We start from the raw sequence: 16,444 nt of genomic DNA on the forward strand, positions 1-16,444 counted from the left end.
CCAGTTCATCCCAGTAACTCCCAGTCCTTCCAAGTTTACTCCCAGTTCATCCCAGTTCCTCCCACTTCAACCCCTTCCCATTGGTTCCCATTGGTTCCCATTGGCTCCCAGTAACTCCCAGTCCCTCCCAGCAGCTCCCAGTCACTCCCAGTTTATGCCAGTGCCCCCAGTTCCCATTCCCAGTCCATCCCAGTGCTCCCAGTCCATCCTCTTCCATTGACTCCCATTGGCTCCCATTGGTTCCCATTGACTTCCCATTGACTTCTATTGCCTTCCATTTACTCCCATTGACTCCAAGTCCTTCCCAGTTACTCCCAGTTGCTTCCAGTACATCCCAGTCCATCAAAGTGTCCCCAGCGACCCCTTCCCACCCCTCGCAGTCCATCCCAGTCCATCCCAGTTCACTCCCAGTCCATTCCAGTACACCCCAAATCTCCCTCCATTGGTTCCCATTGGTTCCCATTGGTTCCCATTGGCTTCCATTGGTTCCCATTGATTCCATTGGTTCCCACTGGCTCCCAGTTGCTTCCAGTCCCTCCCAGTTCATCCCAGTTGCTCCCAGTCCATCCCATTGTCACCAGTGACCCCTTCCCACCCCTCCCAGTCCACCCCAGTTCATCCCAGTCCGTCCCAGTCCCTTCCATTCCATCCCATTTCATCCCAGTCCATCCCTTCCATTGACTCCCATTGGCTTCCATCGCCTCCAAATCCCTCCCAGTTTGTCCCAGTCTGTCCCAGTATCTCACGGGGGTCTGGAAGGTGGAGTGCAGGTGGGTGAGGAAGTGGGGCCGGGGTCCCGGGGCCAGCACCCTCCTCTCCACCAGTGCTCCCAGTTCATCCCAGTGACCACTCCCAGTTCATTCCCTTCCATCCATTCCCATTGGCTCCCATTGGGTTCCATTGGCTCCCATTGGCTTTCATTGCTTCCCATTGGTTGCCATTGACTCCCATTGGTTCCCATTAGTTCCTACAGGCTTCTATTGACTCCCATTGGCTTCCACTGGCTCCCATCGACTTCCATTGACTCCCGTTGGCTCCCATTGACTCCAATTGGCTCCCATTGACTCCCACTGGTTTCCATTGGTTCTTATTAGTTCCCATTGGCTCCCATTGGTTCCCATCAACTCCCATTGGATTCCCATTGGTTCCCTTTGACTCCCATTTGCTCCAATTGACTTCCATTGGCTCCCATTGGCTCCCATTGGCTCCCATTGGTTTCCATTGGTTCTTATTAGTTCCCATTGACTCCCATTGGCTCCCACTGGCTTCCATTGAGTCCCACTGGTTTCCATTTGTTCTTATCAGTTCCCATTGACTCCCATTGGTTCCCATTAGTTCCTACAGGCTTCTATTGACTCCCATTGACTTCCACTGGCTCCCATTGGCTTCCATTAACTCCCATGGACTTCCATTGACTCCCGTTGGTTCCCATTGGCTCCCATTGACTCCCACTGGCTTCACTGACTTCCATTGACTTCCATTGCCTCCCACTGACTCGTAGTAACTCCCAGGCCATCCCAGTACTTCCCAGTTGCTCCCAGTTCATCCCAGTCCATCCCAGGGTCCCCACTGACCCCTTTCCACCCCTCCCAGTGTATCTCAGTGTATCCCAGTCCATCCCAGTCCATTGACTCCCATTGACTCCCATTGGCTTCCATTGATTCCCGTTGGCTCCCATTGACTCCCATTGGCTCCCATTGGCTTCCATTGAGTCCCACTGGTTTCCATTGGTTCTTATCAGTTCCCATTGGCTCCCATTGGTTCCCATCAACTCCCATTGGATTCCATCGGTTCCCATTGACTCCCATGTGCTCCCATTGACTTCCATTGGCTCCCATTGATTCCCATTGGCTCCCATTGATTCCCATTGACTCCCATTGGCTCCCATTGATTCCCATTGGCTCCCATTGACTCCAAATCCCTCCCAATCCCTCCCAGTTTGTCCCAGTCTGTCCCAGTATCTCACGGGGGTCTGGAAGGTGGAGTGCAGGTGGGTGAGGAAGTGGGGCCGGGGTCCCAGGGCCAGCACCCTCCTCTCCACCAGTGCTCCCAGTTCATCCCAGTGACCACTCCCAGTTCATTCCCTTCCATCCATTCCCATTGGCTCCCATTGGGTTCCATTGGCTCCCATTGGCTTCATTGCTTCCCATTGGTTGCCATTGACTCCCATTGGTTCCCATTAGTTCCTACAGGCTTCTATTGACTCCCATTGGCTTCCACTGGCTCCCATCGACTTCCATTGACTCCCGTTGGCTCCCATTGACTCCCATTGATTCCCGTTGGCTCCCATTAGTTCCTACTGGCTCCCATTGGCTCCCATTGGTTCCCATCAACTCCCATTGGCTTCCATCGGTTCCCATTGACTCCCATGTGCTCCAATTGACTTCCATTGGCTCCCATTGACTCCCACTGGCTCCCATTGATTCCCATTGACTCCCATTGGCTCCCATTGATTCCCATTGGCTCCCATTGATTCCTATTGACTCCCATTGATTCCCATTGGCTCCCATTTGCTCCCATTGACTCCCATTGGCTCCCATTGATTCCCATTGACTCCCATTGGCTCCCATTGATTCCCATTGACTCCCATTGGCTCCCATTGATTCCCATTGGCTCCCATTGATTCCTATTGACTCCCATTGATTCCCATTGGCTCCCATTGGCTCCCATTGATTCCCATTGGCTCCCATTGACTCCAAATCTCTCCCAATCCCTCCCAGTTTGTCCCAGTTTGTCCCAGTCTGTCCCAGTATCTCACGGGGGTCTGGAAGGTGGAGTGCAGGTGGGTGAGGAAGTGGGGCCGGGGTCCCAGGGCCAGCACCCTCCTCTCCACCAGGGTGGAGGCGGCGTCGTCGTCCTGCACCACCACGTCCTTCTTCAGGATCTTGATGGCGAAGAGCTCAGCCGAGCCCCGGCGCTCCGCCAGCATCACCTGGGCGCGTTCCGGAAGGTTCCACAATCACCCAGAAAGCCCCAGGGCTCTTTAGGAATTTTCTCAGAATTTTTCGGAATTTTTTCTTGATTTTTTTTCCGATTTTTTCTTGATTTTTTCCGATTTTTTTTTTTTTTTTTTCGATTTTTTCCTGTTTTTTTTTTCAGATTTTTTCTGGATTTTTTTCCAATTTTTTCTTGATTTTTTTCTGATTTTTAAATGATTTTTTTTTCGGATTTTTAAATGATTTTTAGTTGGTTCTGGTGCAATTTTGGGGCTATTTCATGGTCTCGGATTATTTGGGGTTTTGGGGAATTTTTGGGGGAATTCTTGGCAGTTTTTAAAAAATTTTTTTGATATTTTCTGATTTTTTGAAGTTTTCTCCTTGACGTTTTTAAAATGTTTTGTCATTTAAATGAGTTTTGGGTGGTTCCGATGGGATTTTGGGGCTATTTCACAGACCCAGATGTTTTCCAAATGATTTGGAATTTTTCAGGGAATTTTTTGGAATTTTTAGGAATTTTTTTCTGATTTTTTCCTGTGATTTTCCATGTATTTAACGTGCCCCAGTTATCCTCCAACTCCTTTGGGATTTTTATCAACTTTGAAGGAATTTTTTAGGAATTTTTTAGGACTTTTCCAGGAAGTTTTCCCCATTTTTTCCAGAATTTCTGGGCCTGGGCAGTTCCAGAATGTTCCAGAAACGTTTTGGAAATTTTTTTGGACTTTTGGGAATTTTTTTATCTATTTTTTTCCAATTTTTTTTTTCATTTTCCAGTGATTTTTTCCAGGTTTTTCACTTGGTTCTGCTCGGTTTTCTGGGAGGTTTCACGTTCAGGTCCCTCAATCGGTTCGGAATTTTTTGGGGAATTTTTTGGGATTTTTTCCAGGATTTTTTGGGCATTTTGGGAATTCCAAGATCTCACCTTCCCTAGAGAAATTTTGGGGTTATTCTGGGTTGGTTTTGGGGCGTTTTGAAGCCTTTTCTTCCCATTTTTGGCCACTTATTCACCAATTTTTCGTCATTTTTTAACCATTTTTCCAAAATATTTTGAGGGAATTCCCAAATTTTCAGGAATTTTGAGATCTCACCTTTCCCAGCTGGGTCCAGCTGAATTTTGGGCTTTTTTTGGAGGCATTTTTCACCCTTTCCCACCACTTTTTCCCTTTTTATTCCATTTTTTTAAATTTTTTTCCAGAATTTTCCCCTTTTTTGGGGGGAAATTCCCAAGATTTTGGGAATTTTGGGAATTCTGGGTCTCACCTCTGTGCAGCTGAATTTTGGGGTGATTTTGGGCCATTTTTTTTCACCTATTTTGGCTGTTTCCCACCATTTTTTGGCCATTTTTTTTTGTCATTTTTTCGCCATTTTTTCACCATTTTTTCTCTGTTTTTTCCCAATTTTTTCTGGATATTCCCAAATCCCTGAAATTTTGGGAATTCTGTGATCTCACCTCCCTGCAGCTGAATTTTGGTGTCGTTCGGGGTTGGTTTTGGGCCATTTTTTCACCTATCTTGGCCATTTTTCGTCATTTTTTTGCCATTTTTTAACCAATTTTCCAAAATATTTTGAGGAATTCCCAAATTTTCAGGAATTTTGAGATCTCACCTTTCCCAGCTGGGTCCAGCTGAATTTTGGGCTTTTTTTGGCTTCATTTTGAGGCATTTTTCACCCTTTCCCACCACTTTTTGCCATTTTACTCCATTTTTTGGGATTTTTTCCAGAATTTTCCCCTTTTTTTCGGGGGAAATTCCCAAGATTTTGGTAATTTTGGGAATTCTGGGTCTCACCTCCCTGCAGCTGAATTTTGGGGTGATTTTGGGCCATTTTTTTCACCTATTTTGGCTGTTTCCCTCCATTTTTTGGCCATTTTTTGTCATTTTTTCGCCATTTTTTTACCATTTTTTCTCCGTTTTTTCCCAATTTTTTCTGGATATTCCCAAATCCCTGAAATTTTGGGAATTCTGTGATCTCACCTCCCTGCAGCTGAATTTTGGTGTCGTTGGGGATTGGTTTTGGGCCATTTTTCCACCTATCTTGGCCATTTTTTGTCATTTTTTTACCATTTTTTCCCAATTTTTTCCCTATTTTTCCCCCAATTTTTTTCTGGATATTCCCAAATCCCTGAAATTTTGGGAATTCTGTGATCTCACCTCCCTGCAGCTGAATTTTGGTGTCGTTGGGGATTGGTTTTGAGCCATTTTTCCACCTATCTTGGCCATTTTTTGTCATTTTTTCGCCATTTTTTCGCCGTTTTTCGCCATTTTTTCACCATTTTTTCCCAATTTTTCCCCATTTTTTTCTGGGATTTTGGGACTTCTCTGACCTTTCCGAAGCTGCCCTTGCCCAGCACCATCAGGAAGGTGAAATCCCCCAGCTGGGAGCGGCCGCTGCCCCCCAGGCCCCGCTTGGGCTCGGTGGGGGAGGGGAGGGGGGAGGGGCCCAGGGTGGGGGAGGGGCCGGGGCCTCTCCGCACTTTCTGCAACGACAAAATCCCAAATTATTTCTCTCCTTTTCCTTCATTTCCCAGTTTTTCATTTTCCCCATAATTTACCCTCATTTTCCCCATTTTTCCAACAATTTTCCCCCATTTTTTCAACAATTTTCCCCCATTTTTTCCCTTTTTTTCCCAATTTTTTTCCAAATTTTCCACCATTTTTCCTTTTTTTTCCTGTATGTTTCCCCCCATTTTCCCCCCAATTTTTTCCCACTTATTTTTTCCCGTTTTCTCCCCACTTTCACTCCCATTTTTTCCTTATTTTCACCCAATTTTTCGCCCAAATTTCCTGCAATTTCTCCCTTTATTTTCTCCAATTTTTCTCAAATTTCCCCCAAATTTTCCCACATTTTTTCCCGTTTTCTCCCCAATTTTATTCCCATTTTTTCCTTATTTTCACCCAATTTTTCGCCTCAATTTTCCTTCAATTTCTCCCTTTATTTCCCTGAATATTTTTTCAAATTTCCCCAATTTTTCCCACTTATTTTTTCCCGTTTTCTCCCCAATTTCACTCCCATTTTTTCCTTATTTTCACCCAATTTTTCACCCAAATTTCCCCCCAATTTTACCTCGTACAGCTCCAGTGGATAATTACAGGCCTGGAAAAAAAACCAGATTTTTTTCTTTTTATGGAATTTTCAGATTTTTGTGGAATTTTGGGGATTTTTGGGGATTTTTGGGGCTCCAAACCTCGAATTTTGGCCGGAGGCCGCAGTCGTCGGTGTCGGCCACGGGGACGTTGTAATACTCGCCCTCCTCCTGGTTCAGCAGCTTGAACCTGGAAATTGGGGGGAAAAACGGCAATTTTGGGGAAAAATCGGAATTTTGGCAAAAAATCTGAATTTTGGGGGCAGTTCCTCCTCAAATGTGGCCCAAAATCCCCAAATTCCCACCCAAAAACCCCCAAAATCCTCCCCAAAATCACCCCGAGTTCCCCCAAAGTCTCAACGGTTTTTGTCAAAATTCTCCATTTTTTGCCAAACTCCCTCCCAAAATTTCCCCCGTAAAAATTCCCAAAAATTCCCCAAAAAAATCCTAAAAAATTCCCCAAAAATTCCTCAAAAAATTCCCCAAAAATTCCCCAAAAATTCCCAAAAAAATAAAAAAAAAAAAAAATCCCCAAAAAATCCTAAAAAAATACCCAAAAAATTCCTAAAAAAATTCCCCAAAAATCCTAAAAATTCCCCCAAAAAATCCTAAAAAAATTCCCCAAAAATTCCCCCAAAAATCCTAAAAAATTCCCCAAAAAATCCTAAAAAAATTCCCCAAAAATTCACCAAAAAATCCCAAAAAATTTCCCCAAAAAATCCTAAAAAATTCCCCAAAAATTCCCCAAAAAATCCTAAAAAAATTCCCCAAAAATTCCCCAAAAAATCCTTTAAAAATTCCCCAAAAAATCCTAAAAAAATCCCCCAGAAATTCCCCAAAAAATCCTAAAAAATTCCCCAAAAAATCCTAAAAAAATTCCCCAAAAATTCCCCAAAAAATCCTAAAAAAATTCCCCAAAAAATCCTAAAAAAATTCCCCAAAAAATCCTAAAAAAATTCCCCAAAAATTCACCAAAAAATCCTAAAAAATTCCCCAAAAATTCCCCAAAAAATCCTAAAAACATTCCCCAAAAAATCCTAAAAAATTCCCCAAAAATTCACCAAAAAATCCTAAAAAAAATCCCAAAAAATCCCAAAAATCCCCCCCAAAAGAAACCCCCAGAAGCCACGAATATTCCTAAAATCCCCATTTTCCTCCCAACTCCCTTAAAACACCCTGAACATTTTAAATATTTTTTTTTTCTGAAGAAAATCCAATTTTTCCCTCCCAAAAAAACCACAAAAATCAGCCCCAAGCATCCCCAAAAGCCTAAAAAATTCTCAAAAATTCCCCAAGCCCCCAAAATCCCCAAAAAATTCCCCCAAAATTCCCAAATTCCCAAATCCCTTTAAAATCCCCTTAGAAATTTTTATAAAAAACCCAATTTTATCCCAAAAAAAAAAAATTTATCTCCAAAAATCCCAGTTTTTTTACCTAAAAAATCGAATTTTTTCCCCCCAAAAAACCCCCAAAAATTCCCAAACTCCCCAAAATTCCCAAATTCCCAAATCCCTTTAAAATCCCCTTAGAAATTAAAAAAAAAAATCAATTTTTAACCCAAAAAATCCAATTTTTTACCTAAAAAATTGAATTTTTTCCCCAAAAAAGCCCCCAAAATATCCGCAAATTCCCCAAATTGCCCCAAATTAACAAAATTAACGAATTTTTAATGACCAGCCGTCCACGCGTCCCTTGAGCAGCTCGGCCACGCCGAAGCTCATGGCCCTCGTGAAATCCCAAAAAAATCCCCAAAAAATCCCCCAAAAATTAAAAAAGACTTCCCAAACCCTCCAAAAAATTCCAAAAATTCCAAAAAAAAATTCTGAAAATCCCCAAATCCCCAAACCCCAAAATTTCCCAGAAAATCCAAAAGAAAATCCCATTTTTACCCCCAAAAAATCCCATTTTTTCACTAAAAAATCCCATTTTTACCCCCAAAAAATCCCATTTTTTCGCCAAAAAATTCCGTTTTTTCCCCAAAAAAAGCCGCGAAAAAAACCCTCAAAAATCCCCAATGTCCTAAATTAATGAACTTAATCAAATTAACGAATTTTTAATGACCAGCCGTCCACGCGTCCCTTGAGCAGCTCGGCCACCCCGAAGCTCATGGCGCCCATGGAATCCCAAAAAAATCCCCCAAAAATACAAAATGACTTCCAAAACCGTCCAAAAAATTCCAAAAAATTTCTGAAAATCCCCCAAATCCCCAAACCCCAAAATTTCCCAGAAAATCCAAAAGAAAATCCCATTTTTACCCCCAAAAAATCCCATTTTTTTCGCCAAAAAATCCCATTTTTTCACCAAAAAATCCCATTTTTTCGCCAAAAAATTCCGTTTTTTCCCCAAAAAAAGCCGCGAAAAAAACCCTCAAAAATCCCCAATGTCCCAAATTAATGAACTTAATAAAATTAACGAATTTTTAATGACCAGCCGTCCACGCGTCCCTTGAGCAGCTCGGCCACGCCGAAGCTCATGGCGCCCGTGAAATCCCAAAAAAATCCCCAAAAAATCCCCCAAAAATTAAAAAAGATTTCCAAAATCCCCCCAAAAAATTCCAAAAAAAAATTCTGAAAATCCCCCAAATCCCCAAACCCCAAAATTTCCCACAAAATCCAAAAGAAAATCCCATTTTTACCCCCAAAAAATCCCATTTTTTCACTAAAAAATCCCATTTTTTCGCCAAAAAATTCCGTTTTTTCCCCAAAAAAAGCCGCGAAAAAAACCCTCAAAAATCCCCAATGTCCCAAATTAATGAACTTAATCAAATTAACGAATTTTTAATGACCAGCCGTCCACGCGTCCCTTGAGCAGCTCGGCCACCCCGAAGCTCATGGCGCCCATGGAATCCCAAAAAAATCCCCAAAAAATACAAAATTACTTCCAAAACCGTCCAAAAAATTCCAAAAAATTTCTGTAAATCCCCCAAATCCCCAAACCCCAAAATTTCCCAGAAAATCCAAAAGAAAATCCCATTTTTACCCCCAAAAAATCCCATTTTTACCCCCAAAAAATCCCATTTTTTCACCAAAAAATCCCATTTTTTCGCCAAAAAATTCCGTTTTTTCCCCAAAAAAAGCCGCGAAAAAAACCCTCAAAAATCCCCAATGTCCTAAATTAATGAACTTAATCAAATTAACGAATTTTTAATGACCAGCCGTCCACGCGTCCCTTGAGCAGCTCGGCCACGCCGAAGCTCATGGCGCCCATGAAGTCGTTGCGCGACGTCCGGTCCCAGTCCCAGACCTCGACCGAGAGGCGCCGCTCCGCGTCCCCGGGCCGCAGCGTGCTGGGTTCCGGAAAGTTCCACAGCATTTGGGAGAATTTGGGAAAAAATCTGGATTTTCCTGCTTTTTTCCCAAATTTTTTCGCCATTTTTGGCCAATTTTTCCCTTTTTATTCCCATTTTTTCCACCATTTTTCCCCTTTTTATTCCCATTTTTATTCCCATTTTTTCCCCATTTTCCCCCAATTTTTCCCTGAATTTTCCCCAATTTTTTCCCATTTTTATTCCCATTTTTATTCCCCTTTTTATTCCCATTTTTTCCCCAATTTTCCCCCTTTTTTTCCCCATTTTTCCCCCAAATTTTCCTCATTTTTTCCCCTTTTTATTTTCCTTTTTATTCCCATTTTTATTCCCATTTTATTCCCATTTTTCCCTGAAATTTTCCTCAGTTTTTCCCCTTTTTATTCCCCTTTTAATTCCCCTTTTTATTCCCCTTTTTATTCCCACTTTTTCTCCATTTTTCCCTGAATTTTTCCTCATTTTTCCCCTTTTTATTCCCATTTTTATTCCCATTTTTTCCCCATTTTCCCCCAATTTTTCCCTGAATTTTCCCCAATTTTTTCCCATTTTTATTCCCATTTTTATTCCCATTTTTATTCCCATTTTTCCCCCATTTTTTCCCAGTTTTATTCCCATTTTTATTCCCATTTTTCCCAGATTCCCCCCAGTCCCAAAGCTGAGGCGCCGCTCCGCGTCCCCGGGCCGCAGCGTGCTGGGTTCCGGAAAGTTCCACAGCATTTGGGAGAATTTGGGAAAAAATCTGGATTTTCCTGCTTTTTTCCCAAATTTTTTCACCATTTTTGGCCAATTTTCCCCTTTTTATTCCCATTTTTTCCACCATTTTTCCCCTTTTTATTCAAATTTTTATTCCCATTTTTTCCCCATTTTCCCCCAATTTTTCCCTGAATTTTCCCCAATTTTTTCCCCTTTTAATTCCCATTTTTATTCCCATTTTTCCCCCATTTTTTCCCCAATTTTTCCCAGTTTTATTCCCATTTTTATTCCCATTTTTCCCAGATTCCCCCAGTCCCAAAGCTGAGGCGCCGCTCCGCGTCCCCGGGCCGCAGCGTGCTGGCTTCCGGAAAGTTCCACAGCATTTGGGAGAATTTGGGAAAAAATCTGGATTTTCCTGCTTTTTTCCCAAATTTTTTCGCCATTTTTGGCCAATTTTCCCCTTTTTATTCCCATTTTTTCCACCATTTTTCCCCTTTTTATTCCCATTTTTATTCCCATTTTTTCCCCATTTTCCCCCAATTTTTCCCTGAATTTTCCCCAATTTTTTCCCATTTTTATTCCCATTTTTATTCCCCTTTTTATTCCCATTTTTTCCCCAATTTTCCCCCTTTTTTTCCCCATTTTTCCCCCAAATTTTCCTCATTTTTTCCCCTTTTTATTTTCCTTTTTATTCCCATTTTTATTCCCATTTTATTCCCATTTTTCCCTGAAATTTTCCTCATTTTTTCCCCTTTTTATTCCCCTTTTAATTCCCCTTTTTATTCCCCTTTTTATTCCCACTTTTTCTCCATTTTTCCCTGAATTTTTCCTCATTTTTCCCCTTTTTATTCCGATTTTTATTCCCATTTTTTCCCCATTTTCCCCCAATTTTTCCCTGAATTTTCCCCAATTTTTTCCCATTTTTATTCCCATTTTTATTCCCATTTTTCCCCCATTTTTTCCCAGTTTTATTCCCATTTTTATTCCCATTTTTCCCAGATTCCCCCAGTCCCAAAGCTGAGGCGCCGCTCCGCGTCCCCGGGCCGCAGCGTGCTGGGTTCCGGAAAGTTCCACAGCATTTGGGAGAATTTGGGAAAAAATCTGGATTTTCCTGCTTTTTTCCCAAATTTTTTCGCCATTTTTGGCCAATTTTTCCCTTTTTTATTCCCATTTTTTCCACCATTTTTCCTCTTTTTATTCAAATTTTTATTCTCATTTTTTCCCCAATTTTCCCCTGAATTTTTCCCCAATTTTTCTCTGAAATTTTCCCCCTTTTTATTCCCAATTCTTCCCCAATTTTTCCCCTTTTTATTCCCATTTTTTCCCCAATTTTTCCCAGTTTTATTCCCATTTTTATTCCCATTTTTATTCCCATTTTTATTCCCATTTTTATTCCCATTTCTCCCTGAATTTTTCCCCAATTTTCCCCCTTTTTATTCCCCTTTTTATTCTCATTTTTCCCTGAACTTTTCCCCAATTTTTCCCCTTTTTATTCTCATTTTTTCCCCATTTTTTTCTGCAATTTTTCCCCTTTTTATTCCCATTTTTTCCCCAATTTTCCCCCAAATTTTCCCTGAATTTTTCCCCAATTTTCCTCCTTTTTATTCCCATTTTTCCCCATTTTTCCCTGAAATTTTCCCTGAATTTTTCCCCTCTTTATTCCCCTTTTTTTTCCCATTTTTTCCCCAATTTTTCCCGTTTTTCCCCTCTTTATTCCCCTTTTTATTCCCATTTTTTCCCCATTTTTCCCTGAATTTTTCCCCAATTTTTCCCCTTTTTATTCCCATTTTTATTCTCATTTTTATTCCCATTTTTATTCCCATTTCTCCCTGAATTTTTCCCCAATTTTCCCCCTTTTTATTCCCCTTTTTATTCTCATTTTTCCCTGAACTTTTCCCCAATTTTTCCCCTTTTTATTCTCATTTTTTCCCCAATTTTTCTGTAATTTTTCCTTTATTTATTCCCATTTTTATTCCCATTTTCCCCCAAATTTTCCCTGAATTTTTCCCCAATTTTCCTCCTTTTTATTCCCATTTTTCCCCATTTTTCCCTGAATTTTTCCCTGAATTTTTCCCCTCTTTATTCCCCTTTTTTTTCCCATTTTTCCCCAATTTTTCCCGCTTTTTTTCCCCTCTTTATTCCCCTTTTTATTCCCATTTTTTCCCCATTTTTCCCTGAATTTTTCCCCAATTTTTCCCCTTTTTATTCCCCTTTTTATTCCCATTTTTATTCTCATTTTTCCCTGAACTTTTCCCCAATTTTTCCCCTTTTTATTCTCATTTTTTCCCCAATTTTTCTGTAATTTTTCCTTTATTTATTCCCATTTTTATTCCCATTTTCCCCCAAATTTTCCCTGAATTTTTCCCCAATTTTCCTCCTTTTTATTCCCATTTTTCCCCATTTTTCCCTGAAATTTTCCCTGAATTTTTCCCCTCTTTATTCCCCTTTTTTTTCCCATTTTTTCCCCAATTTTTCCCGCTTTTTTTCCCCTCTTTATTCCCCTTTTTATTCCCATTTTTTCCCCATTTTTCCCTGAATTTTTCCCCAATTTTTCCCCTTTTTATTCCCATTTTTATTCTCATTTTTATTCCCATTTTTATTCCCATTTCTCCCTGAATTTTTCCCCAATTTTCCCCCTTTTTATTCTCATTTTTATACCCATTTTTCCCTGAACTTTTCCCCAATTTTTCCCCTTTTTATTCTCATTTTTTCCCCATTTTTTTCTGCAATTTTTCCCCTTTTTATTCCCATTTTTATTCCCATTTTCCCCCAAATTTTCCCTGAATTTTTCCCCAATTTTCCTCCTTTTTAATTCCCATTTTTCCCCATTTTTCCCTGAATTTTTCCTCATTTTTTCCCCTCTTTATTCCCCTTTTTATTCCCATTTTTTCCCCAATTTTTCCTCATTTTTTCCCTTTTTTATTCCCATTTTTATTCCCATTTTTTCCCCAATTTTTCCCTGAATTTTTCCCGTTTTTTCCCTGATTTTCCTCCTCTCTTTTTCCCAATTTCCCCTCATTTTTTTGCCATATTTTCCCCATTTTTCGCTGTATTTTCTCCATTTTTTCACCGATTTTCGCCATTTTTTCACCGTTTTTTCCCCATTTTTTATTTTTTTCCCCAAATTTGATTATTTTTCCGTTTTTCTCACAAGAGGAAAGCCTCGTTCCACACCGGGTTCAGCGTCGCCTTCACCGTCCGCGTTTTCTGCTTGGAGACGTTCTTGGGGTCGGGGATCAACTTCAGCTTCACGTAGGGGTCCGAGAGCCCGTTGGGGTCCATGGGGATCAGGTTCCTGGCCTCGCCCACTGGCAAAAAAAGGGAAAAATCGGGAATTTGGCAAAAAATCCGGGAAAAAACGGTGAAAAAATGGCGAAAATCGGTGAAAAAATGACGAAAATATGGAAGAAATATGGCAAAAATTGGGGGAAAAATGGGATTTTTGGGGGTTTTTGGGATTTGGGATCTGAAATATTTTGGGATCCATCGGGATCAGGTTCCTGGCCTCGCCCACGGGAAAATTCCAGAATTTCAGGAAAAAATTTGGGAAAAAACGGTGAAAAAATGGCGAAAATCGGTGCAAAAATGACAAAAATACGGCAAGAAATGGGGGAAAAGTGGGGAAAAAATGGGAATTTTTTGGGGTTTTTGGGATTAGGTTCTGGGATTCTCACACTGGAAAATCCAGGAAAATAAAATGGGAAAAGATTCTGGGAATTTGGGAAAAAATCCGGGAAAAATCGGTGAAAAAATGACGAAAATACGGCAAAAAATGGGGGAAAAGTGGGGGAAAAATGGGATTTTTTGGGGTTTTTGGGATTAGATTCGGGGATTGCCCCACTGGGAATTCTGGGGGGAAAAAATGGGAAAAAATTCTGGGAATTTGGGAAAAAATCCGGGAAAAAACGGTGAAAAAATGGAGAAAATCGGTGAAAAAATGACGAAAATAAGGCAAAAAATGGGGAAAATACGCCAAAAAATGGGGAAAAAAATGGGAATTTTTTGGGGTTTTTTTTGGGATTTGGGATCTGAAATATTCTGGGATCCTCCCAATGGAAAACTCCAGGAATTCCAGGAAAAAAAATCCGGGATTTTGGGGAAAAAATGGGAAAAAACAGTGAAAAAATGGCCAAATTTTGTGGTTTTTCCCCATTTTTCCCCACATTTTCCTCACTTTTCATCCGATTTTCCCGGGATATTTTTCCTGACAATTCCCAAAATTTCCAGAATATTCCCAAGAAATTTTGGGAATTTTTTGGGGGAATTTTCTGTGAATTTTTGGGTTTTTCCTCCTCAATTCTGAGCCAATTTTTTGCGATTTTTCCCCATTTTTCCTCATTTTTCATCCGATTCCCACAGGGTTTTTTTCCTGACAATTCCCAAAGTTTTCCCAAGGATTTTTTGGGAATTTCTTTGGAATTTTTTGTGAATTTTTGGGACCTCCCACCTCAATTTTGAGCTGAATTTTTGCGATTTTTTTTCCCATTTTTAGCCGGATTTTTCCCTAAAGATTCTCCAAAAATTCCGGAATATTCCCAAGAAATTTTGGGAATTTTTGGGGGAATTTTTTGTGAATTTTTGGGATCTCCCACCAGAATTCTGAGCCAAATTTTTGTGATTTTTCCCCACTTTTCATCCCATTTCCACGGGATTTTTTTCCTGACAATTCCCAAAATTTCCCCAAGGATTTTTTGGGAATTTCTTTGGAATTTTTGGGGGATTTTTTTGTGAATTTCTGGGCATTTCCGCCTCAATTCTGAGCCAAATTTTTTGCGATTTTGCCCCATTTTTTCCTCATTTTTCATCCGATTTCCACGGGATTTTTTTCCTGATAATTCCAAAAATTTTCCCAAGGACTTTTTGGGAATTTCTTTGGGAATTTTTTGGGGGAATTTTTGGGCCCTCCCACCTTGATTTTGAGCCGAATTTTCGCGATTTTTCCACATTTTTTCCTCATTTTTCATCCGATTTCCACAGGGTTTTTTCCCTGACAATTCCCAAAATCTTCCCGAGGGATTTTTGGGAATATTTTTGGAATTTTGGGGAATTTTGGGGGGTTTCGGTACCTGTGACGTGGAGCTGCTCCCCGGGCAGGGCCTGGATGCGAATCTGGAGGCGCCCCCGGCGCTCGGTGTGATCGACCCCGCACAGGCTGGGGACGCTCTGCACGCAACGCTTGTGCACGTTCATCTCACAACCTGCCAAAAAAATGGGAATTTGGGGGAAATTCGGGAATTTTTGGGAATTTTTTGGGGTCAAAATGGAAAAAAAATGGAAAAAAAATGGAGAAAATCCGATTTTATTTGGATTTTTTGTGGATTTTTTTCCCCAAATCCCCTTCTGCACGCAACGTTTGTGCACGTTCATCTCACAACCTGCCAAAAAATGGGAATTTGGGGGAAATTTGGGAATTTTTGGGAATTTTTTGGGGTCAAAATGGAAAAAAAAAGGAAAAAATCCGATTTTATTTGGATTTTTTGTGGATTTTTTTCCCCAAATCCCCTTCTGCACACAACGTTTGTGCATGTTCATCTCACAACCTGCCAAAAAAATGGGAATTTGGGGGAAATTTGGGAATTTTTGGGAATTTTTTGGGGTCAAAATGGAAAAAAAAAGGAAAAAATCCGATTTTATTTGGATTTTTTGTGGATTTTTTTCCCCAAATCCCCTTCTGCACGCAACGTTTGTGCACGTTCATCTCACAACCTGCCAAAAAAATGGGAATTTGGGGGAAATTTGGGAATTTTGGGGAATTTTTTGGGGTCAAAATGGAAAAAAAAAGGAAAAAATCCGATTTTATTTGGATTTTTTGTGGATTTTTTTCCCCAAATCCCCTTCTGCACGCAACGTTTGTGCACGTTCATCTCACAACCTGCCAAAAAAATGGGAATTTGGGGGAAATTTGGGAATTTTGGGGAGTTTTGGGGGATCAAAATGGAAAAAAAATGGAAAAAAAATGGAAAAAAAATGGAGAAAATCCGATTTTATTTGGATTTTTTGTGGGTTTTTTGTGGATTTTTTCCCAAAAGCTCCCCCAGAAATGGCATTTTTGAACGTTCCTCTCACAAGTCAGGGAAAAAATGGGAATTTGGGGAAAATTCCGGAATTTTGGGGAGTTTTTGGGGTCAAAATGGAAAAAAAATGGAAAAAATCCGATTTTATTTGGATTTTTTGTGGATTTTTTGTGGATTTTTTCCCCAAATCCCCTTCTGCACACAATGTTTGTGCACGTTCATCTCACAACCTGCCAAAAAATGGGAATTTGGGGGAAATTTGGGAATTTTTGGGAAGTTTTTGGGGCTAAAATGGAAAAAAAATGGAAAAAATCCAATTTTATTTGGATTTTTTGTGGATTTTTTGTGGGTTTTTTCCCCAAATCCCCTTCTGCACACAACGTTTGTGCACGTTCATCTCACAACCTGCCGGAAA

General features: G+C 40.5%; 1 protein-coding gene across 1 annotated transcript in view; it reads right to left on the minus strand.

Moving 5' to 3' along the window:
* The window catches only part of PRKCG (protein kinase C gamma), a 40,314-nt gene that overhangs the window by 15,367 nt on the left and 8,503 nt on the right, over positions 1-16,444 (minus strand). The window contains exons 5-11 of the mRNA XM_058822704.1: positions 15,082-15,213; positions 13,167-13,323; positions 9,170-9,304; positions 6,121-6,208; positions 6,000-6,029; positions 5,260-5,412; positions 2,759-2,932 (exon numbers count right to left, since the gene is read on the minus strand). Coding sequence (XP_058678687.1) covers positions 2,759-2,932; positions 5,260-5,412; positions 6,000-6,029; positions 6,121-6,208; positions 9,170-9,304; positions 13,167-13,323; positions 15,082-15,213 — 869 coding nt within the window. The remainder of the gene's footprint in view (positions 1-2,758; positions 2,933-5,259; positions 5,413-5,999; positions 6,030-6,120; positions 6,209-9,169; positions 9,305-13,166; positions 13,324-15,081; positions 15,214-16,444) is intronic.

The sequence above is a fragment of the Ammospiza caudacuta genome, chromosome 34, assembly GCF_027887145.1.
Source record: "Ammospiza caudacuta isolate bAmmCau1 chromosome 34, bAmmCau1.pri, whole genome shotgun sequence".
NCBI lineage: Eukaryota > Metazoa > Chordata > Aves > Passeriformes > Passerellidae > Ammospiza > Ammospiza caudacuta.